The 17094-nt window shown below is 52.0% G+C and overlaps 1 protein-coding gene across 1 annotated transcript; it reads right to left on the bottom strand.

Moving 5' to 3' along the window:
• Positions 1-680: 680 nt before the first annotated feature.
• On the bottom strand, positions 681-2264 carry LOC135364624 (polycystin-1-like protein 3). The gene is made up of 3 exons (XM_064593506.1): positions 1666-2264; positions 1308-1529; positions 681-762 (listed from the first exon to the last, which is right to left on the bottom strand). Exons 1-3 carry the CDS (start codon positions 2262-2264, stop codon positions 681-683), a joined length of 903 nt encoding a protein of 300 aa, XP_064449576.1.
• Between the last annotated feature and the right edge of the window lie 14830 nt (positions 2265-17094).

Below are 17094 nucleotides of genomic sequence, written 5' to 3'. Positions count from 1 at the left end.
AGCAGGGAGCCCGATGCAGGGCTCGATCCCAGGACCCCAGGATCATGACCTGAACCAAAGGCAGATGCTTAGCCGACTGAGCCACCCAGGTGCCCCAAATACATCTTTTTTTTTAAAAAAAATGTGATATTCATCAGGAATGGCTACAAAGTACCACATCAAAAACTAATGATGTATTGTATGGTGACTAACATAACATAATAAAATTTAAAAAAAATACAAAGCACAATGTGGATGAGCAATCCCACACTCTGGATATACGCAGGCGACTTCTACAGCGATCTAGAAAACCAGATACAGGGAGCTATAGTGGCCATCTGGGCCACCTGGACATTTCCCTGCAGCCGGAATCCTGAAGCAATACAAGTAAAATAAAACAGGCTGTTAAAAAAGGGGAGGGGATTTCTTACCATCTTCAATGACCAACCAAGGAAAACAAACCCATTTCCAAGAAGGCAGAGGCAGCGGGTCCTTACTCATGAGTGGGGGCAAGCTGTCAGGATGAGGAACAGATGCTTCCTGACCCAGAAGCCTCACCTCTGTGGGGTAGGGCCTCTGACAGTGCAGAGGTGGATGTCCGGGGGGGCTCTGTCTCGGCTTCAGAAGAGGTTAATGCTCCTGATGAGATTCTGGCCAGGTCAGGCTCCACTCCCAGGCTGCTGTGCTCTAGCCCTGGGTTTCTAGTCTTGGAAGAAGTGTGGCTGGTCTGTGCCAGAATGTTGGTAAATGCTGAGGAAGAGATCCAGGTTGAGGCGGTGGGATCTAAGGGAGAGGCCCTGGTCACTGCTGTGGTGGACAGATCAGAAGAATCAGACTGTTGCTAATGGTGGGCGATGTGTAAATAGAGGAATTTATCCCCCTTCCAGAGGAGGAGCTGGACTGTGGCATGGTAGAGCTTGTCCCCCCATCCTCCCCAGTGCCCACGGAAGATGTGGCCACGGGGGGAGATGGGGAAGATCTCATGCCCAGCAGGACAGAGGCCAAGGAGGAAGCAGTTTCTCCCATTGTGGGGGGAATGCCCAATGCAGTGGTCACCTCGGGGTACACATCAGAGGCTGAAGAAGAGGATCGTGGCCCAACTCTCCTTATGGTCACTGATGATTCTGACCAGGGGCCGCTTTGCCTTCCAGGAGTGCTTGGAGTTAAAGACAGAGACGAGTTACTCCCTTTGGCGACTAAACTTGTTCCCAGATCGATGGTGGTTTTTCCATGGTCAGATGTCTGAGTCACCCCTCTGCTGGGTTCCGCAGAGCTGGCAGTGAGACGAGGAGCCTCTGTAGACCACTGTGGGGGTGAGCTTGTCTCACCTTGAGACATGGCGCCGACCGGTCTTGCTGCCTCTGATGGTGTGAGCCCCTTCTTGGATGTCAAAGCGGTGAGTGCTGCTGGGGACATGGGCTCTGTCGATGGAGGAGTAACGGGGCGGGGTGGAGATGAGCTCTGCCTGGCTTCCGGGCTGGGGGGGCCTGGAAGTCTGGATGCAGACACATCGGTGCTGCTTCTTGTCTCCCAGGCTTTGATACCTCTGGCTATAGTGTTTGAGGGTGAATCAGTCATGCGGTGGATGCACTTGGTTCTGGGCCCACGGTGGTCAAATCTTTTTTTTGGAAAGCACTGGTGTCTACTCCAGGACTTGAAAGTTCATGGGAAGGGACAGGTGTAGACGTAGCAAACGTTGTCTTGGATGAACTTGGACTTGAGATGTCAGGGGCAGCTGAGGCCGTGTCCTCTGTTGAGCGGGTACTCAGCCCTGTGGCCACGGGGAGAGCCGAAGTGAGAGCCCACAGCCAAGAAGTGACTGTGTTCTCCTTAATGGTTGTCGGCGTCAAGGACTCACCTGAGGCATCAGAGGTCAGTTCCCATGTTCTGCTTCCAGAGGAGGCAGAGGCTGCTACAGATGCTGGTCCTGGGGTTGACTGTGTCCCGAATCCAGGGGATTTTTCTGCCAGGTCTGTGCCCTGGGATTGGGTGGAGTGTTCAACTGTGTCCGTGCTGGTGCGAGGTCTTGTGGCTGGGCTGGCGGGACCGGGTGTCCTTGGGATTTTAGGGCTTTCAGGGTGAGTAGCTGGGCGGGTGGACTCTGTTCTTGCATGGGCGTCCGTGGTTCTGAGCTCCTTCACCGGGCGGGATGAGGAGACCTGAGCCGAACGTGTCTCTCTGGGATCTGGAAGGGTGACGTATGTGGTACCCCCGGTGCTGGTCTTTCCGGGAACGGACATCTCAGGGGGTGATCCAGAAGAGTCAGCCATTTCCTTAGGGTCCATTTTTGCTATTGATACAGCAGCGGTGGTCTTCACGGAGGGGGAGGTGAGGGGTGGGTCAGAGCCAGTTTTCACCACTATGTTGGGACTCTCTGAACCGGTGTGTATTCTGGAGCCGAAGCCAGATGAGTCCGTTGATTCCGGGTGGATGCTGGAGGTAGGGACTCTCTCTTCTGACAGCCTCACGGATGGCGCTGATGTACCCAGGCTTTTCCCTGTATCGGCACTGGCCGGGGTCTTCCTGGGCGATGAGGACGTCGTAGAAGGAAAGTTGGGCAGGTCCCACGTACCAGTCTCAGCTGTTTCAGTTAGCACGCCTGGGGAGACTCCCTGGGCCACAAACGTGGTGGTCGCTGCGACTTTGGCAGCAGGAGCAGAAGGAGATGAGGCTGGACGGCTGGGCCAGCGACTTCTCGTAGAGCTGGGCTCCGGAGGTGAGTGAATTGTTTCTGGAGTCAGAGGTGGGCTGGTTTCATTGCCAGAAACTGTCATCCCTCCAGAGGGCACAGGAGGGAGGGCGTCAGACAACGTGCCAAGCGAGTGGCCTGCCCTCCCCACGGTGCTGGCAGCAGCTGTGGACTGAGACCCGGTTGCTGAGACTGGGGCCCCATCTGTGGCCAGGGCTGCGTCCGCGGATGTCTCCGACGGGGATGTGCTTCCAGGGGGCAGGCGGGTAGTTCTCAGCCTTCGGTCGCCGCCCTCTCCCCTTGCGGGTTGTACCCTGCTGGACGCTGGGGCACCGACAGCTGTGTGTCATGAGTGTGGCCGTGGAAGGTGCCCTTGGAGACATTCCTTCCACAGAGCCGGTGTTTAGGGAACTGGATGTAGGAACCACACCGGCAGGAGCAGGAGGAGTGGCCGGGGCTGGAACGGCGCTTGGGGCCCAAGGGGACCCTGTCTCGAGTTGGGGACTGGTGTCTGGCCAGGCGCTGTTGCGAAGGGCAGTGGGATAATTAACCGCGCTCGCGCGGGTCTGTGACCTCCCTGCCGCGGAAGTAAAGGCGGGGGTCTGAGATGACCGGGAAGCTGCGGGAAACTCAGGGCCCACTGAGTCTGCGTGGGTCTCTTCTGAGGCCGAGGAGGGCGATGGAGAAAGGGAAGGTTTCATTCTGGAAACGCTGGTGATGCTGAGGGCTGTGGGGCCCCCCTGACCGTTCCGAAGCCAGAGTCCTGGCTTTGGGGGTGCTGGGTGTGTCCAGGGCTTCATGGGAGGTGCTGAGGGCGAGCACCCTCCCCGCTGTCCCTGCCCCTGAGGGAGAGGGACGGGCCAGGGCAGAGGTCGGACTTGGGACTCTTGTAGAACTTGCTGTTGTGTTTCTTGGTGTCATGGGAAAAGGGACAGCTGAGCTGGGCTCTGCTCTTTCTGTGGCCCCAGGGCTCCCTGTGGTCAGAGAAGAGGTAACTCTCCGCACCGAGAATGTGTTGGAGCCCGACCCTCGGTCACCCAGACCCGAAGCAGGTGACAGGAGAGGCCCACGGGAAGTCAGCGTGCTGTCTCCCCCAGAACCGGGCTCAGGGGAGGCCAAGGGACGTCCAGTGTCGGACGGAGTCAGTCCCCCGCTTGTCAGCTCCCTGGGATCTGGGGTCTCCCTAGATGAGGTCTCGGGAGAGGTAGGAGAAAGCATCCAGGTGATGAGTGCGTACCTCCTGGAGTACTTCCAGTACTCTCAGCTGGAGAGGAGACGGGGGCACTTTTCCTGGTCTGACTCACGCCTGCATGTGTCTCAGATGAAGTGGCTCTTTCGGGGGGGCCGGTTGTGGCCGGGCTACTCCCTGTGCTTCTGCTTTCCGTCACCATGACCCCGGTGGGGACAGTCCACCGATGGGTGACGGGGCCACGTCTGGCTTCCATGGGTGCAGCTCCTTTGGGGGGGCTGCTCTTCGGAGTGGTGCGCCCAGGGACTTCCACAGTAGGAGAAGGGCTCCCGGCTGTTTCCGTGACGTTTGATGCCTCTCCAGGGTTTGCCTCTGTCCCCTGCGTGTGCTGGGGTTCACCAGGGGACTGAACCGAGCCTGCCTGGGTCTGTGCTGCGGCTGTTGGGGTGCCGGGAAGGGGTGCCCTGGGGCGCTCAGAGCTCTCCGGGGCAGCGGTGCTGGTGCTGTGCCCTGGGTGGGGGGAGGACCCCTGAGCATCGCCTGTTGCCCTGCTGTCAGGGCTGGAGGCGAGGTGACAGTCAGACTGTTCTCTCTTGCAGGAGCAGAGGTTCTGGTCATGGTCTCAGCTGGGGAAGTAAAAGACAGGGCACTTTTGTTCTCCGTGGTCACACCTGCAGGAACCTCGCATCTCAAGCTGGTGCCTGTGTGTGTCCGTGTGCATTCAGTGCTGTGGTCCCAAGGACTGGGTAAAGGCTATAGCTTTTGGGGTTTTCGCAACAAGCGGTGCTCTGCTGCCACTTAGTGGCGGAGGCCAGGGATGCTGCTACAAACCCCAGAGGCTCAGACCAGCCCGCCCTGCAAAGAATACTGGACCCCAAAGGTCAAGAAGGCTGAGGTCCAAAAAACTTGCCCCGACTGTACCTCCCACAGCATCCTTCCCGTCACCTTCTATAATCGTGCCGACATCCTTGCAGTTCCCCAGCCAAACAAGTCATAATTCTGCACTCCTCTTTCCCTCTGTCCACAGTTATCCCTCTCGTCTTTCACAAATTAATACCTATTCATCACTCAAGATTCAGTTCAAGCTAGTGTATTCATTCTTTTGTCCTTACTGAGTTTCCTGTGTTCTACAATGTGCACACATTCATTCCACTGGGATTTGCAGGAAAGTCTGAGAAGGAAAATAAATATTGATGTGGGGAACAGAGACAAAAGGAAAAAAGTAAGTTTCCTTACAACTTATAAGGCAGTCAGAGAAAGACAATTATCATATGATCTCACTGATATGTGGAATTTAAGAAACAAAACAGAGGATCATAGGGGAAAAGAGGGAAAAAAAATAAAACAAGATGAAACCAGAGAGGGAGACAAACCATAAGAGACTCTTAACTCTAGGAAACAAACTGAGGGTTGCTGGAGGGGTGGTGGGTGGGGGCATGGGGTCACTGGGTGATGGGCATTAAGGAGGGCACTTTTTGTGATGAGCACTGAGGGTTATATGCAACTGGTAAGTCACTAAGTTCTATCTCTGAAACTAGTAATATACTATATGTTAATTAAATTGAATTTAAAAATTAAAAAAATTAAAAAGGTATTGCGATAATTTAAAAAAAAGATCATTATTAAATACAATTATGTCCTTTAGGGGCTGTATATTAGTAATTGATACTCCTGCTCAAACTAGGATTAAGGTTCTGTTTTGGGTCAAACTCCTGGAGTTTCTAATTTATAACTGTATTGTGAAAGATACATGACAGTAATTCAACATTTGATTTTTCTTAGTTTATTTAAAAATCATTTTAGTGTCTTAGTGAATGTTTTTGTTAGTCTGCATTTGTTGTTGTTGTTGACTAGTATATTACTTTATTTTTAAATTGTGATCGAAGTTTGATTATTTTTATCGTTAACTTTGTAAGAGAGAGGCGGTAAACATTAAATATGTACATAAATGTAAACATTAAAAAAATTTCCTTACAAATTCCCTTGACATATCCTTGAAACAGGCAGAGTGACCTTCCTCTAGGAACCCAGCTGCCCCCGTGTTAATACTTTGCAAAGGGCAAGAGGCAGTCTTAGCTTAACATTAGCCCGAACTCCAGGACCCTGTTAGTCTCCTTGAACATATAAAAGTTCCTTTGGAAACTCCATCTCTACCCCCGAGATACATGTTAGCAATCACCCTCCAAGCATACGGCCCCCTGATAGACCTCTGCAGGGTCTCATGACTAAGGTTGTGCTAGACAGTAGTAAATGACTCCTCAAGGTCCTGAAAACCTTAGAGACCGACGCTCTCCCTAACCCCCTCCCAACTGGAAAGTATATAATCAGCCAACCCTCATGATCCCAGTGCGGCTCTTTCTGCCCACGGTTCCTGTCTCCGTGCTTGAATAAAATCACCTTTTTGCACCGAAGACATCTCTAGAATACTTTCTTGACCATTTGCTCTAAACCCCAACATTTCCACATCAAATATCACTACTCATTTTTTTTTTTCTTCTGTAATGTGAATTTTAAAAATACACAGCTCAATCATCTCCTCCTCTGGAAGGTGTTCTTTAAAGCTGTGGTATCGTGATTTGTAATAAGAAATGCATATAATTGGCTTTTGTTCCTGCTTTTGGCAAAGAACTCCTAAAACCCCTCGGAATTTCCTAAGTGAAGAGAGCTATAAAGGTGTCTTTTGTTATGTTAATGAGGTGGCTTTGGGGAAAACACCTAAGGATCGGGGCCTGTGGGGTGGGGGGAAGTCGGATACCAACCAAGTGATTAGAGGGTTGGAACTTTCAAGGGGTGGGGGAGAGGGTCTAGAGGTTGAGTTCAATGGCCAGTGGCCAATGATTTAACCATTCCTATGTCAGGAAGCCTCCAAAGAAACCCAAATGGACAGGTTGGGAGAGCTTCTGGGTAGGGAGCACGTGGAGATGGGAGTGTGGTCCCCTCTCCCCATACCTTGCCCTCTGTGTCTCTTCCATCTGGCTGTTCGGAGTTATAGCCTTATATAAGAAACCAGTAACCTAGCAAGTAAACTGTTACTCTGAGTTCTGTGAGCTGTTCTAGCAACTCCCAAGGAGGGCTTGTGGGAACCTCTAATTTACAGTCAGTTACCTGGTCTTGCATTTTGTATCCTGAGCTGAAGGGGGTTATTGGAACCTCCAATTTGTAGCAGCTTGTTCAGAAGCACAGCTAACAACCTGGGCTTGCAAATGGCATCTGGGGGGGCGGGGGGTGGGCAGTCTGGTAAGACTGAGCCCTCAACCAGAGGAATCTTAATGCTACCTCCAGATAGATAGATAGTGTCAGAATTGAACTGAATTCTCAAACACCCTCCTGGTGTCACATTGGAGATTGGATCCAAGAACCTAAAAGGAGCCCTTCCTGAGTGGGAGAATCCCCTTGTCTGCTCTCAGCACCAATGTGTAGCTCTTCAGCTGCACTGCTACTGTATCTCAATTATTTGGTGACATACTGCAATAGACCAGAAGCTTCGAAAGGATAGAAATTGCCTCTGCAATAGACCAGAAGCTTCGAAAGGGTAGAAATTGCCTCTGCAATAGACCAGAAGCTTCTAAAGGGTAGAAATTGCCTTTGGAATCTGCATCTCCCCTGCATATCAGTGTCTTGCATCCATTTGTTGCATGAATGAATCAAAGCACGAATGACTTCAACTCATGAGAGCGCAACCTGAGCATACGTATCACAGCAATGGGATGAAAGTAAAATTCACGGGCCCATTCATATATTAAGTCTCTACTGTTCACAGAAATCTTGTGCTGAGCTAAAGATGACATCAGCTTCCTTAGACATCTGTAGATAATCTGTCCCGCAGAAAGCTGCCACCTCCATCAGAGGGGTAGAGGATAATGGAGATAGAGATGATCATGATGAAATCAAAAATTATTCAAGATCTCCGTGCCGGGTCCTCTCTTTGTATATGTTGCCCCACTGACTCTCCATCACCCTGTAAAATTCTTACTATTGAATGAATTAATATATGCAAACAGTATTTGACACATAGAAAGGCACCCAACCAAACTCCCTGGCATCATAGAATTCTACCTTCTCAGGACAACCAAATGCAGAGGTAATATAACCAAGATCATTTTTTTTCCGTATCCAAGGTAGACAGCTCTCCAGGACCAGAGTGTCACCAGCTACCCTTCCACCCCCTCTTTCCATTGAACTTGGCAGGATGGTCTCTGTAGGAGGCAATGGAAGATACAAGGAGCCATGGGACATACATCAGCTCACTCTTTCTCTGAACGGAGAATTCTTTCTGAGAAGGTTCTGGTTTAGAGTCCAAAGCCGAGGTTACACACTGGCCTTCCTGTCTTCCAACTGGTAAGGAGTGAAATCTCAAAATAGAGTAAGGGTCAGGACTGTGAAAACTCACTAGAACGCAAGGAACTTTTAGGACCGAGTAGGTCAGATTACCATCTTGTAAGCAGTTAAGAGATGGATGCAGCTGGAGCACAGAGAGGTCTCGGGGGCATGTCTCGGAAGCCAGAGCCTGGTGTGAATGTTCCCAGAGGTCCTGACAGAGATAAGACCGGTATTCCCAAGAAGACACAGCCCCCAGTGCAAGAATCCCAGCACAGAGGATAGCAGTCTTCTTGCAAAAAAGATGCATTGGAAGAAGCAAGGACAGGATGTCAGTAGCCCCTGCCCTCCTGGTTGTGACAACCAAAAATCTCTCCAGACACCGCCAGTGTCCCCCAGAGGGCAAAATTCACACCTGGTTTGAGAACCACTATTTTGGAGGCATCTTCTAATTTAATCTAGATTTCACAACTACTCAATCACACATTTATTATCACATTATAGATGAGAACCTGGAGGCTTAAAGAGGTTACCTCACTTGTCCAGGAAGTGGCAGAGGTGGGATTTGAACCCAGGCTCTTGGGCAACAGTGTCGGTATTGTTAACTGCTCCCCTGTGTTGCCTCTTTGTCATCCGAATATAGGGAACCACTTAGACTCCAGGATGGGGAAGACCCATCACCCAGGGGCAAGGAGTGGAGGGCAGCGTGAAGAACCCGGATGGGACTCTGGCCTCAAACTCCCTCTTCTTGTCTGCACTGGTTCCCACCAAGGGGACATCTGAGTAACAGGAGATTGGCCTGTGCACGTGCCAGAGCTGATGGCTAGGTCCAGGCTGAGACCCATCGCCACCATTTGCATCCAGGACAGCATGCAGATGTGGATAGAGGAGGTGGATCGACAGCCAGGAGTCTACTGTCAAGAGTGAGTGGGTCCCTGTGTAGGCCCCTGTGTCTGGCCTTGACGCTCCCAGAAGGTGGGAAGGGCTCATTCACCTGCTCAAACTGCCCACCTGGGGGCAGCCCGGGAACATCAAATGACAAGTTGGATACGATGAAGCCCAGGGCTGCCCCACCTGCCTGGACCCATCACCTTCCTTTTGAGGGGAGGCCACCCAGTAACTGGGAAGAAAAGTGACTGTTCCTTGAGGCTCAGGGGAAACATGAACAAATCTTTCCTCTTTTCCGGGACATGAGTCCCCGGCGCACAGGATGTGCACAATACAAGATGATGGTTACTAAGGTCCTTTGGGATCTTGGAGTGTCTCAGCCCCAAGGCAAGGAGGGAAAGAGCACAGGATACAGATGTGGGAAAACATGGATGGGGTCCAAGGTGGAGGGAGAGGTGAGTGAGGAAAGGATTTCCTCCAACTCTGGAATGTTTTAAAAAATTACTCTTGGGGGAGATGGAAACTCAGAGAGGTTAAATGTCTGGCCCAAGAACACACAGCCTGTGAGGGCTAGATTTAGATTTCTTTTCACCTCTGCCAGGTATTAAGGGAGACTTGTCCAGCATTTAAGTCAAAAGTCCTGGAGCGTGTCTGGATTGACTCCAGGGGAATCCCTGCCCTGAGAGGTGTCCCAGGTACTTGGAAATGACGGGGCGGTGGGGAGGGGTGTCAACCCACAGTCCAGGAGACCAGCACTCCCCGGGACAGGGGCAGGAGTTTACCCTGCTCGAAAAGCACCCTGGCTTCGGACTTGGGAGTGAGCTTCGGGGACAAAAGCTGTTAAACAACCTCTGTTTGTAGCTACGTGCTTGGGGACAACTCAGGGGGACACGCCCCATTGGATTGGAGGTGGTGGGGTTGTCCCGTACAAACCCGCCCACCATTCAGGTCATTGTGTGGATGCCTCACAATGACATATAACCACAAGGCTCTTCCCGGGGCCAGAGCTGGGCCTCGGTGACTCAGGGCTGGGGGGCTGGGGAGCCTTCCCCACCTGCTCTGGGAGCTGCAGCCTGGCCTGGGTGAGGAAAGGGCAGGGCGGCTCCCAGGCTGCCACTGTCCAGGGTCTCATGCCCTTCCAGGAGGGGGAAGCCCCTCTCGACTGCCCTTGGTGGCCTCCGTTTCCCAGCGAAACATTGAGGACAGTCCTTTCTCCTGGGACGAGTAAAGGAACAGGTACTTAAGCACCTGGCAGGTGGTAGATGCCCCCTTCTCCAAGCCTTTCCTATGTCTTGCATACCCAAGAGGTTTGGCTAGAGAGCCCAGACTGGAGTAAAACAGTCCAGGGGGCTGGACAGCCCAGGAGCCACAGGTGGGGAATCGTGGACCTTCTCTCTGTACAGGAGAGAGCCTGGTCTCTCCCCACAGCATGCAAACACACTGAGCTGGACCCCTGCCTCTCCCTGAGGCCGGTGGGTTTCCTCTAGGCAACGAGGTCCAAGCAAATCCCCCCCAGATGACCAACAGGCCCGCAAAGTCCCCTTTGGGATCTAAGAACACACCTCTCCTAAACCTCACAGGCTGCCTTTCGGTTTCCACCCCTCCCCTGTGGGTTCCCCTATCGTGCAGCCTAAATACGCTCACATCACACTGACCTAACCCAGACACACTAACCCAGCTCCCTGCCTCCTGGCCTCTGCGCACACAGATCTCCCTGCCTGGATGGCCCTTCCCTCTCTTCCACCGATCGTGCCCGAAGAAATCCCTGCCAACCCCAAGGCCAGCCCACCGTTTGGGCAGACTCCCGGCTGTCAGTGCTCAGCCTCGCGCCCCTCGTGAGCGGGTGCCTGCCCGCCTGGCCCGCTGGCCAGGAGCTCCTGGAAGCCCGGCACTGTGACGGGCTCATTTCCCACCTGAGAGCTAGGCAGAGGTGCTGGGAACAGAGGTGTCCAAGGAAAGAACCCCGAGGCGGTGAGGAAGCCCTGCAGGAAGGAATGAACGATCCCGGCGGATGGTTCCTTCATGGCGCAGCGGTGTTGTGAATTTGCCTGGCAGTTGGCAAAATGCAGCCTCATCAGGCCAGCAGTGGCCTCGGGCTTTGCCAGAAAGCTAAAGACCTCGTGGGTGCCCGTGGGGGCTGGGGAAGCCTGAGGCGCTTGTCCCTCTGTCCCTCTCCTCAACTGGCCCCGCCCAGCCCCACTTACCTGGCCCACAGATGAGGAGGAGGCTCAGAGCCAGAGGTAGCAGGCGGCCCTCCCAGCCCATGCTCCTGCCTGGCCGCCGGGCTGCACTCCTCACCCCCTGCACGAGTCCCGGTGACTGAACCCAGCCCCGCCGGGCCCTGGCTCCTGGGCGGGTGGTGAGGACACGCCTTGTTGAGCTTCCCTAGAGGGGCAGGGCCCGCCCTGGGAGAAGCAGCGGTTTGCGGCCAGCAAAGGTCAGCCGGCATTTCTCATGCCCGTGTAGTGACTAATACCTGCAGACCGAAACCCTCCGTGAGGAGGGGCAGGAGGGGACAGCCACCCCCAGCCAAGCCTGGCTCCCGGGCCGGTCAAACCGAGGGACCCCCGTGGGTCCCTGTGGGCTGAAGGGAGGACAGGGACCCAGGGCGGGGACCCGTCCCATTCTTTGAAGTCCCTGACCTGTACCGGACACCTTCCTGCTCAGGGGCTGGCACCACCAGACTGGAGCTGGGTGGACCCTCCCTGGGGGAGGCACGTCTGGCTCTGAGCATTTTGGAATGTGCGGGAGTGGACAGGAGACTGCATTCCCACGTGGGGACTGCCCGGCTGCCAGGGGAGCCGAGGGCTGGGCCTGTTGTACCTTTCTACCTCATCCCTCCGTCTGCCCCACATGGCGCTCCTGGGGTCTGCAATCCCTCACTCCCAAGCCAAACCCTTCAGCCGTCCCTGCCAGGGGTAGAGAGGAGCATGAGGGGCTGGCAAGGGGTGCAGCGAGCGGATTTGGGATCCTGCCTCCTCCTTGAAAACTCTGTAGCCTCCGCAGGCTTCTTATCACCCCGGGTTTGGGCTATACAACCCTGCCACTCGCCCAGTGCAGATGGCCAGAACAATCCTCCTTAGGTGCCACGCTCCTCAGTGACACCCCCCACTCCTCCTTTGTCTTGCACTTGGGAGCCCCCACCCCTCCCACCCACCAGCCCCACCCCTCAAGCCTCTAACAAACAGCCTGACAGGTGGGTTTATCTTCACCTCCGGGGAAGGCACCTGCAGGAGCCGGGTGTGAAGCTGGGGGGCAGTGGACACCCTCCAGGGCCTCACACCTCTCCTGCATCTTTTTTTAAAAGATTTTTTATTTATTCATTTGAGAAAGGGCGGGAGAGAGCACAAGCAGGGGGAGCGGGAGAGGGAGAAGCAGACTCCCCGCTGAGCAGGGACCCCCCCCCCGAAGTGGACTCCATCCCAGGACCTGGAGATCGTGACCTGAGCAGAAGGCAGACGCTTAACCATCTGAGCCACCCAGGTGCCCCTCTCCTGCATCGTATATACAGAGCCAAACTCCATGAACCCGGGGTCAAGGCAAGCTTGTCAGAAACCCCCAGGTCCTTCCACGCTCAGTGGAACTTCCTGCTAACCTAGTCTCCTGTCTTCTCACCCTGCTCCCATTCACGCACACCTAGGACAGATGCACCCCGAGCCTCAGCTCTGCTCTGGGCATTCAGCCTGGACGAGATGGACAACAAACAAAGCACAGGTGGCAGAAACGTAGAGATTGACAGGAGACACCCGTCTCAGACCGGGAGGGGGCAGGGAATCGGGGAAGTCTTCCTGAAGGAAGTGCCACATACACCAAGACCTGAAGGTTAAGCTGGATCAGCTGGGCCAGGCGAGGTCGAGAGAGGGGAAGGGAGAGGTCCAGAGAAAAGACACAGGGTTAGCAAAGACTGGAGGCAGCGGGAAGGGGGAGATGGGATCTGACTCTTGTCCCGACCCCCACTCAGATTTTTCTACTCTGAGGCACACCTTCCCTTCTTTAAGAAAACAATCTTGGAAAAACAGAGGCCGAGCTGGTGGGTCCTGTTGGACGGTGATCACCGTATGCACTCCCCCGAACTCATAGAGGGGGAAACAGGGCACCCCAAAGCATCAGATTAGTGACACAGCTGGGACCACACCCCAGACCCCTGGATTCCCCAAACCCTTCTCATTTAAGCAATTCAAATTTTCGGGGTGCCTGGGCATCTCAGTCTATTAAGTGTCTGCCTTTGGCTCAGGTCATGATCCCAGGGTCCTGGGATCGAGCCCTGCATCAGGTTCCCTGCTCAGTGGGGAGTCTGCTTCTCCTTCTGCCTGCCACTCCCCCTGCTTGTGCTCTGTCTCTCTCTGTCAAATAAATAAATAAAATCTTAAAAAAAAAAAAAAGAAAAAAGAAAGGTGACTGGTACAACCGAGGATCTCAATTTCTAATTTTGTTTCATCTTAATTTACAAAGCCAACCCTCCATTTAGTCCGTGGAAACTCTGCAAGTAGGCTAGCCACAGCTCGGGTGTGTGCACATCCTTCTCCAACCGGAATTTTATGAACCATCAACGCAGATCAAGTAGTTCAGATGAAAAACCTAGCATCCGAAATGAGATGCGCTGCCGTTGGAAACGCACCCTGGATTTCGAAGACAGAGTGTGGGGAAAAGAACATAAACCATCTCCTTGGTCATTTTCATAGTGGATACTTACTAAAATGATAAATATTTGGATATGTTGGGTTAAATAAAACATCTGATGAAAATTAGTTGCACCTGATGTCTTTTTACTCTCTTAACCGGGCTACTGGGAAACCTACAATTACATACGTGACTTGAGGTCCCTTCCTATTGGATACTGCCAGTCTGGAATCTGAGTGCCCCCCACTACAAATAATCTTAATTGTTTAGGATAATTATATTATTATTGTTTAATTGTGGAATCTTAATCATCTTAACTATAAATACCTTCACCTCTCTTTGCTCCCCTTGGCAGTTTCTGCACTAATGACAGGGATGGGGTGGGATCCATGGTCCCCTCTCTGCCGCTGAGGCTGTTTAAGATAGGTCAGCCGGACCACCTGGGAATTAGGGATGACAGGGCGGGTCTCCGGGTGCCCTCCTCTCTCAGAGGTCTGCCTGTCCTTCTGCGAGTGTGTGAAGAGAATGGTGGGATCAGAGCAGAAGCGAAACAGCCTCTGGCTCCTGGTCCAGAACAACCGGGCAGAAGAGGGAAGAGACAGAGGGGTCAAGCTCAGAGAAGTGGGAGCAGAAACCCACAGTGTCATCATGGAACCAGCAGGAGGAGTGGGTTTCTAGGCCAAGAGAGAACCGCCCCCCCCCTCCCACACACACAAATGTCCTAGAAAAGGCAGAGGGAAAGCTCAAGAAGGAACTGTCAGGTGATGTCTGAGCAGGGTGTTTCTGTGCAGAAGAATGCCAGATTGTCCAACAACAATGATAATATTTGCTGACCACCTACCGTACGCCAGGTATCAGGGAACCAGGAAGAAGGGCACAGGGGCTAAGAGTGCTGACGTGAAACCACAGCACTAACAAGTAGCATTTACGCAATGTTTTCTCTGAGCCTCACCCTTCATGACCGTAACAGTTCACTGGGTTCTTGTCGAGTCTCTATGAGGTGAGGTGGTCATCAACCCATTGCACAGTGGAAGGGACTGAGGTACAAAAACCATGCAGTGGGAGGTGCCGTATATTTCCATTCACAACAGGTTCATGAATAGGCAAGACTCATGGATGGGAATGGAAATTGGAATAACGTTCTGGGGATGGGAATTGTGCCTAGAAAAGGGACATGAGGGAAACTTCTAGAGCAGTGGTTCTCAATCAGGGGCAGTTATGCCTCCCACCCGGGGGACATTTGGCAATGTCTGGAGACCTTTGGCTATTGAGCCAGAGGTATTCACACAGAGGACATCCAAATGGCCAACAGGTACATGAAAAGGTGTTCAAGGTTACTCATCATCAGGGAAATCATCATCAGGGAAATGCAAATCACAACCACGATGAGATATCACCTCACACCTGCTGGGATGGCTATTACCAGAAAGACAGGAGATAACAACTGTTGGTGAGGATGTCGGGAAAAGGGAGCTCTGGTGCTCTGTTGGTGGGAACGTGCTTTGGAATAGCCACTATGGAGAACTGTAGAACAACCAGAACTCTAAATCAAAGGGAAAATATGCACCCCTATGTTCATTGCAACATTATTTACAATAGCCAAGAGAGGGAAGCACGCCAGTCCATCAACATATGAACAGATAAAGATGTGGTGTATATGTATACATACATATATACATATATATATATATGTGTGTGTGTGTGTGTGTGTGATGGAATATTACTCAGCCATCAAAGAGAAGTGAAATCTTGCCATTTGCGATGACCCAGATGGAGCTAGAGGGTATAATACTAAGTGAAATAAGTCCGAGAAAAACAAATACCATATGATCTCACTCCTCTGTGGAATTTAAGAAACAAAACAAGCAAAAGGGAAAAAAATAAGAGAGAAAGAGACAAATCAAGGAACAGGGTCTTAACTACAGAGAACAAACTGCTAGTTACCAGAGGGGAAGTGGTACAGGGTTGGAGGAAACAGGTGATGGGGGTGAAGGAGGGCACTTGTCGTGATGAGCACTGGGTGATGTATGAAAGTGTTGGATCAACATATTGTACACCTGAAACTAATATAACACTGCATGTTAACTGCTGGAATTAAAATAAAAACTTCAAGAAAAAACAGTATGGCAGTTCCTCAAAAAATTTAAAATAGAGTTCTCGTGTGATCCAGCAATCAATCCCACTTCTGGGTATATAGTCAAAGGAAATGAAAACAGGATCTCAAGGAGATATCTGCAGCCCCATGTTCCTGCAGCATTATTTACAATCACCAAGACCTGGAAGAACCTAAATGCCCATCGGTGGAGGAATGGAAAAAGAAAATGTGGTATAGATAAACAATGGAGTAGCATTCTGCTGTGAAAAAGAAGGAAATCCTGCCTTTTGCAAAATTTGGATGAAACTTGAAGGCATTGCCCTAAGTGAAATAAGCCAGACAGAGAAAAACAAACCCTGGGTGATCCCACTTATACATGGAATTTAAAGAAACCATACTCACTAATACAGAGAACAGATTGGTGGCTGCTGGAGGTGAAGGGTAGGGGTGGGAGAAATGAGTGAAGATAAAAGGTAAAAACTTCCAGAAAAAAAGAAAAAAAAACAGAGAGGTGTGGGTGCTACTGGAACCTAGAGGACAGTGGCTGGGGTCAAGGTCAACATCCTCAAATGTACAATACAGCCCCTAGCAATGAAAAACCGCCTTGCCCAAACGTCAACACTGCGGAGGCTGAAACACCATGTTCTAGAGGAAAGGAATGTTCTATATCTTGAGCTGGACAGGGTTATGCATATGAAAACATCCATTGAGTCATACACTTACGAGGAGGGCATTTTGTGCACTTTACTGGGTGGGGATCATACCTCAACAGAAAGTTTTCAAAAATTAGCTTAAAATTTTAAAACTACAATTGGCAGAGTGTGGTGCTGAACTGAGTCCTGTCTGAGTATTTTTTTTCACCCGGACAGTGACAGCGCCCTGCTCGCTGGGCTCCCTGCTTGTCTTCTTACTCTCTCCAAATCGTTCCCTACAGCACACCTGTTCAAAGCCCTCCAATGCCCTCCCACTGCAGCCGGACTAAAATCTGAATTCCCCACCATGACCTTCACAGCCCTTGGGTCTGCCTCCAGCCACCTCTGGGTCTTCTCCTCTCTCTGCTCTTCTCTACTACACAGGCCTCTGTGCTGGAACTTGCACACGCGAAGGCTTTGCCCACCACAAGCCCTTTGCACATGCTCTTCCCTCTAACTGGCTCCTTCCCATCTCTTCAGCCTCCACTCGGATGTTGCTTCCTCAGAGAAGTTTGTCCTCACTACCCCCAAACTGCCCTGCCTTCTCCCTCACTCGCTGCCTTACCATCCTCTTTCTTTACTCTCTAGCACCTGCCAATTTCTGAGTCTCTACTTTATCATCCAC

Source organism: Mirounga angustirostris, unplaced genomic scaffold (genome assembly GCF_029215605.1).
Source record: "Mirounga angustirostris isolate CCGP_5_RB_7025 unplaced genomic scaffold, mMirAng1.0.hap1 SCAF_1, whole genome shotgun sequence".
Lineage (NCBI taxonomy): Eukaryota > Metazoa > Chordata > Mammalia > Carnivora > Phocidae > Mirounga > Mirounga angustirostris.
This window is presented reverse-complemented; position numbering and strand designations above follow the sequence as displayed.

What these genes read in the sequence shown, in the direction of transcription:
- LOC135364624 (XM_064593506.1), bottom strand. Translation starts at nt 2,264, where the DNA reads ATGGACCCTAAGGAAATGGCTGACTCTTCTGGATCACCCCCTGAGATG. An exon ending in TCCAAGACAACGTTTGCTAC is followed by an intron (nt 1,530 to 1,665) that starts GTCTACACCTGT and finishes CAAACACTATAG; the next exon opens with CCAGAGGTATCAAAGCCTGG. An exon ending in GGTCGGCGCCATGTCTCAAG is followed by an intron (nt 763 to 1,307) that starts GTGAGACAAGCT and finishes CCTCTCCCTTAG; the next exon opens with ATCCCACCGCCTCAACCTGG.